At 31.6% G+C, this 6,579-nt stretch overlaps 1 protein-coding gene across 1 annotated transcript; it reads left to right on the top strand.

Annotated features, from left to right (window-relative positions):
- The first annotated feature begins 566 nt into the window (after window positions 1–566).
- LOC148210817 (uncharacterized) lies at window positions 567–3,544 on the top strand. Its single transcript, XM_088125200.1, has 5 exons — window positions 567–1,331; window positions 1,590–1,709; window positions 2,745–2,866; window positions 2,964–3,287; window positions 3,340–3,544. The coding sequence occupies exons 1-5, from the start codon at window positions 567–569 to the stop codon at window positions 3,542–3,544; spliced, it is 1,536 nt and encodes a 511-aa protein (XP_087981326.1).
- Window positions 3,545–6,579: the final 3,035 nt, after the last annotated feature.

Below are 6,579 nucleotides of genomic sequence, written 5' to 3' on the forward strand. Positions count from 1 at the left end.
TGCTTGATCCTTTGTTGGTAAAAACCGAAAACATATTATTTGTTCTCTTTTAGTTATATATATTGAGAACATACTTTGATGGAAGACGACAAGCTTCATAAACGGTGGGATTGGAGCAAGGAGAGTTCTTTTAAATCTGACACATGGGGAGCTTGTGAACATAGATCGTCAAAGGGATTGGAGCAAAAGATTGCGGCATAAAAATAAAAAAGGAAGTTCTTTTAAATTTATGCATAAGACAATATGTATTGTGTACTAATCTTTTGATAATCTATTTTAAATTTCTGGCGTGGCCTCGTGGGGTAGGTTGTGAAATCGAACCACGTTAAAAATATCGTGTGTTCATCTACCTTTTTAGCTTTCTATATTTTTAGCATTTTTACAAGTGAAATTAATTTTTATTTATACAATAGAAAAGTAAATTGTACATTCATTGTTACCATCCCATCAAGTCATTAAATAACTTGGAAAATTTTGTCGTTTCAATTGGTATCACAACAATGTCGCTATTTTTTTTTAGTGAGATTTTGGGACATTATTGACCTATAATCCTTGCATTTAATACTATGTCTATTTCAGAGGGCTTTTCAATCACTAGACCTCCATTGTTGAATGGGAGCAATTATCCATATTGGAAAATTCGGATCAAGACGTTTATTAAAGCGATGGATGAAAAAGCTTGGAAATTCATTCTTGTTGGTTGGACATATCCCACTAAAGAAGATGGAAAAAATATTGTTCTAAAATCTGAGATGGAATGGACTACTGAGGAAGATAAGTTATCAAATTCAAATAGTAAAGCTCTTAACGCTATTTGTAGTGGTGCATATGCTGATCAAATCAAATTGATTTCAACGTGCAACTCAGCAAAGGAGGCTTGGGATATTCTTGAGAAAACCTATGAAGGCATTGGTGATGTAAAACGAACTAAGCTTATTATGTTAACCTCTAAATTTGAAAATCTTACAATGTTGGAGGATGAATCTTTATCTAAATTTTATGCTAAGTTGTGTGACATAGATAATGAATCTTTTGCTTTAGGAGAAAAAATGTCTGAATCTAAATTGGTTAGAAAAATGGTTAGATCTTTACCTGAAAGATTTTCTCCTAAGATAACTGTTATAGAAGAAAGTAAAGATTTAAACAACATGAAAGTTGATGAGTTAATGGGTTCTCTTAGGACTTTTGAACTTAATCCAAAGCAGAGAAAACAAGAAAAGTATATTGCTTTGCAATCTTCTTTTTGTGAGGATGATAGGTGTGAAAGAGAATGTGAGGAAGACGCGCTTGCATTGCTTACAAAGAATTTTGGAAAGTTCATGAGAAAAGTGGCAAAAAGCACAAATACTTCACAGCGAGGAACAAAAAGCGGGAACCAAAGTTTCAAATCTAGTAAAAAAAGGAAGGGAATACAATGTCGTGAGTGTGGATGTTATGGTCACATACAAGCTAAATATGCAAACACCTTGAAGAAAAAGAAAGCTATGACTATCACATAGAGTAGTGATGAAGAATCAAAAAATGAACTCGAAGAGAATTTAGTAAGTAATGTTGCTCTAAGTGCTTCTATATCTAACAAAACTATGCAGGAAACAATGGAGCAAAAGGAAGAACTTGATGACGTAGAAGGTTATGCAAGCGATGAATCTGACCTTGATCAGGAAGCGCTTAAAGCATCATATCAGAATATGTATTCAGAATGGCTAAAGGTTTGCGAAATTAACAAAATTCTAGCAAGTCAAAATAATTACCTGCTAAGTTTAAAGAGGGGCTTCAAGATGAGATAGAAAAATTAAATAAATTGCTTATTGAAAAAAATTTAGAAATTGAGAAAATTAATGCTGACCTTGGTACCTCCAAATTAGACTATATTTTGAGTACATGAAAGTCTCCGAGCGATAAGAAAGGTTTGGGTTATGAAGGAGAAGAGGTGAAGAGATCTACTATTTTTGTAAAAGCACCAAATACGACTGCAATTCTAAAAAACCCATCGACTTCAAATTTCAGTGCTACAAAGGTACAACAAGTACATGTACAAAGTGAACCAAGTAAGTTTATTCCGGTATGTTATTTCTATGGTATACATGGTCATATACGTCCAAAATGTTTTAAATTAAAAAATCTTATTAAGAAAATTTTTTCAAGTTTATGCCCAGAAATCAACATATTCATACTCATAGGTGGGTTGAGAAAAATAAAATTAACAGTTTTGTTGCTCTAACTGGCTTAAAAAGTAGCTTTGCAAATACTTGGTATTTTGATAGTGGGTGTTCTAAACACATGACACGAAATCAAAATTTTCTTTCTAATTATAAGAATATTGAAAGTGGAGAAGTAACTTTTGGAGATGGAAAAAATGAAAAAATTTTAGGAAAAAGGAACTCTTAACATAAAGGGTTTTCCAAAGCTTAAAAATGTTTTTCATGTTGAAGAGTTTACAGCAAATCTAATTAGTATAAGTCAAATATGTGATTCTAATCTAAATGTTTCTTTTAATAATAAAGAATGTATTGTTACCAATGAGGGAGGAGAATGTGTTCTAAAAGGATGTAGATCTCTCAATAACTGATACTATTTCTTTATCTCATATAAGTTTGACTGCTACAAAAAATGAAGTTGACCTATGGCATGAAAAGTTGGGCCATTTGAATTATAAAATCTTGAGTAAGATCTCTAGTGCAGGACTCGATCGAGGATTGCCAAAATTAGAAAAGAAATCTCCTGTTATTTATGAATCTTGTCAGCATGGAAAACAAGTAAAATCTCCTCATTCTTCAATAAATCTTATTACCACCTCAAGATTGAGAGAATTACTCCATATGGATCTCAGGGGTCCAATACAAATTGAAAGTATTGCTGGAAAAAGGTATATATTCGTGTGTGTGGATGATTTTTCTTACATAGGTAGATTTTTTGAACGAAAAATCTGACGCATTTAGTGCTTTTAGAAAATTATGTTTCAGGATTCAAAATGAGAAGGCGTCTAACATAGGAAAAATTTTTCAAATTAGAAGCGATCATGGAAAGGAATTTGAAAATAGTTACTATTCTGATTTTTGTGATAAATATGGGATTTCTCATGAATTTTCTGCTCCTAAAACTCTGCAACAAAATGGGGTTGTAGAAAGAAAAAATTGGACTCTTCAAGAAATGGCTAGAGTTATGTTAAATAGTAAAAAGTTGAGTAAAAGGTTATGGGCTGAAGCCATCAATACTGCTTGTTATACAATAAATATGGTGTACTTAAAGCCTGATACTACTAAGACTGGAAAGAGAGAAAACCTAATGTGAGTTATTTTTTCATGTGTTTGGTAGTGCTTGTTATATTCTAAATGATAGGGATAAACTAGATAAGTTTGATGCAAAAAGTGATACCGGTGTTTTTCTGGGTTACCCTAGTAACAGCAAAGCATATAGAGTCTATAACATGCAGACTGAAACTATTATGGAATCTAACAATGTGATTGTAGATGATTATAATGATTTTGTAGAATATTCAAAGGAGATAGAAATCATAAGTATTCTTTTTATAGCATTAAAATGAGATTCTTTAGGATTGGCTTGATAAACCTAGTAAAAACTCCAATACTATAACATAGATCCGGACGACTAGCTATAAGATAAAGTAAGCTTGCTATCATACTTCTATAGAGAGTGGGATGAACATCTACACCATTTTCATCTTTGGTAAGTTTAGTGGTGCTACCCATGGGAGTTTTCGCATGTTTTCCAGAGTCTAACCCAAAACGCTTAACAAGATATTTAGCAAACTTACTCCAAGTAATAAGCATTCCATTTTTCATTTGTTTGACCTGGAGACCCAAAAAATAATTAAGCTCTCCTACCATGCTCATTTCAAATTCTTTTTTCATATTGTCAACAAACTCTTGAACCCGACATTCAGAATTAGAACCAAACACTATGTCATCAAACAGAAATTTGAGCAATAATAAAATCAACATGTGTTCTCTTGATGAACAAGGTTTTATGAACGCTACCCCTTTTATATCCTTTAGTGATAAGAAAAGTTGTTAGCCTATCATACCAAGCTCTCGGAGCTTGTTTTAAACCATACAAAGCCATTTTGAGTTTATAAACATGATCAGGGTTTTGAGGATCTAAGAACCCTTAGGTTGTTCAACAAAAACTTCCTCCATTAAGACCCTATTTAGAAAAGTAGATTTAACATCTATTTGATAGAGTTGAAAACCTAAAGAACATGCAATAGCAAGAAGAAGTCTTATAGATTCTAGACGAGCTACAGGAGCAAATGTTTCATCAAAATCTATTCCTTCAATTTGAGTGTAACCTTGGACAACAAGTCTAGCTTTATTTCTAATTACATTTCTAAACTCATCACTTTTATTTTTAAAAATCAATTTTGTTCCAATTACATTAGTTTGCTGAGGTCGAGGAATCATTTCCCAAACATCATTTCTGGAAAATTGTTCTAATTCTTCATGCATTGCATTAACCCAATTTTCATCTAAAAGAGCTTCTTTTCACATTCTTTGGTTCAACTAGAGAGGTAAAAGAAACATATTGAACAAGATTTACTAACCTTCTTCTTGTGATTCCATCCTCTAATTTACCGATTATAAGATCAGTTGGATGATTGTTTCGAACTCTAGCAGAAGGTTCCCTTCGAACTTCATCATTAATGTCGCAAGTAATATTGTGATTCTCTTCATCATCTCCTTGTATTATTTCAATTGAATTTTTCACATCGTCATTGAAAGTTTCAACAACATTAGCTTCATCTTCATTTAAATGGGATCATTAACTATGGGATTTGGTATTCAAGAGATTCCACTTTTGGATTATGTGGGTTTATTGATGCCGATTGGGCAGGAAATATAGATGATCGGAAAAGTACGAGTGGAGGTTGTTTTTATTTGGGAAATAATTTGGTGTCATGGCATAGTAAAAAACAGAATTATATTTCTCTATCTAGTGCTGAAGTTGAGTATATAGCAGCAGGAAGTTGTTGTACTCATTTACTCAACTTCAATGGATGAAACAAATGTTAGAAGATTATGGTATTCAAACAAAAATTTTAATTATTTATTGTGACAATACTAGTGCTATCAATATTTCAAAAAATCCAGTTTAGCATTCTCGTACTAAACGTATTGATATTCGGCATCATTTCATAAGAGATTTAGTCTACAATAAGTTGATTCATTTAGATTATGTTTCATCAGAAAAACAACTAGCTGATATGTTTACTAAGGCTCATGATTTTAATAGATTTGATTTTTTTAGAAAGGAGTTGGCCGTTTGTTGTGTTAATTTTTAGTTAATTCTTTCTTGTGTTTTTATTTTTTGTTATAGTCTTTAATTACATTTCTTCCTCCATACTCCTATGGTTCTCACCTACTGTATCTTCGTTGCCTTACATATCTTAATGGGTGTATTTTTGTTCTCGATAATGACACATGTTGATGGGGAGTTTGTATAGTGGCATGACTCTTGTTATTGGTAAGACTCTTGGTATATGTTTTTTTTTGTACTTAATTATTTTTCTCTTTGGCCTTGTTTTTATCAAAATCAGGGGGAGATTGTGTCTAGGGGGAGTTTTTTGTTTAGGGGAAGTTTTTTTAATTGATTTGATGTTACTTCCTTAGGGGGAGATTTGGTAGAATTTTTTAGCTACATGTTTTTGCCAAAAACAATGCTAAAGAGGAGATTAAAAATGTTTTATTTATTGGCATTATTTTTGGATTTCTTTCGTAATTTCCTTAAGCATTAGTTATTCATTTTTTGTATTTTGTCTCATGGATTTATTTGAAATTTGCAATATATTTGTTTGAGAGATTTGATGGATTGATTGTTTTCCTTATCTCATTGCCTTTGATTTGGCTAGTATTGATTATTTGAATATTTTCCATAATATGGTGGGTGGTTTTATTCTTTAAATATTGAAAGATGGTTTAGACAAAGGAAGACACGGCAGTATTTTTCTTACTTATCGATTGATCCAATTGTGTCTTTCTTACTACTTAATCCTTTGTTTGTGAAAACCAAAAACAGATTATTTGTTCTCTTTTAGTTATATATATTGAGAACGTACTTCGATTGAAGACGGCGAGCTTCATAAACGATTGTTGAACACACTGAATCTGATACAAAGGAAGCTTGTGAACATAGATCGTCAAAAGGATTGGAGCAACGGATTGCGGCATAAAAATAAAGAAGGGAGTTCTTTTAAATTTATGTATAAGACAATATGTATTGTGTACTAATCTTTTGATAATCTATTTTAAATCTCTGGGTGTGGCCTCATGGAGTAGGTTGTGAAACCGAACCACGTTAAAAATATCATGTGTTCATCTACCTTTTTAGCTTTCTATATTTTTAGCATTTTTACAAGTGAAATTAACTTTTATTTATACAATAGAAAATTAAATTTTACATTCATCGTTATCATCTCATCAAGTCACTAAATAACTTGAAAAATTAAGTCGTTTCAAAAGTAAATTAAAAAATTCCAAACATGCATATAAGTTAATACTAAGATTAATTCTAAAACAATCTAAAAATAACAATAACAAATAAGGGAATTGTTTTCTTAAGATA

The sequence above is a fragment of the Momordica charantia genome, assembly GCF_013281855.1.
Source record: "Momordica charantia cultivar OHB3-1 chromosome 6 unlocalized genomic scaffold, Mcharantia_2.0 BLBB01000006.1, whole genome shotgun sequence".
NCBI classification, from domain to species: Eukaryota; Viridiplantae; Streptophyta; class Magnoliopsida; order Cucurbitales; family Cucurbitaceae; genus Momordica; species Momordica charantia.

Coding starts and splice junctions, on each gene's coding strand:
- LOC148210817 (XM_088125200.1), top strand. CDS start 567: ATGTCTATTTCAGAGGGCTTTTCAATCACTAGACCTCCATTGTTGAAT. Junction 2,867..2,963: donor GAAAGTATTGCTGGAAAAAG/GTATATATTCGT, acceptor ATTATGTTTCAG/GATTCAAAATGAGAAGGCGT. Junction 3,288..3,339: donor GGAAAGAGAGAAAACCTAAT/GTGAGTTATTTT, acceptor TCTAAATGATAG/GGATAAACTAGATAAGTTTG.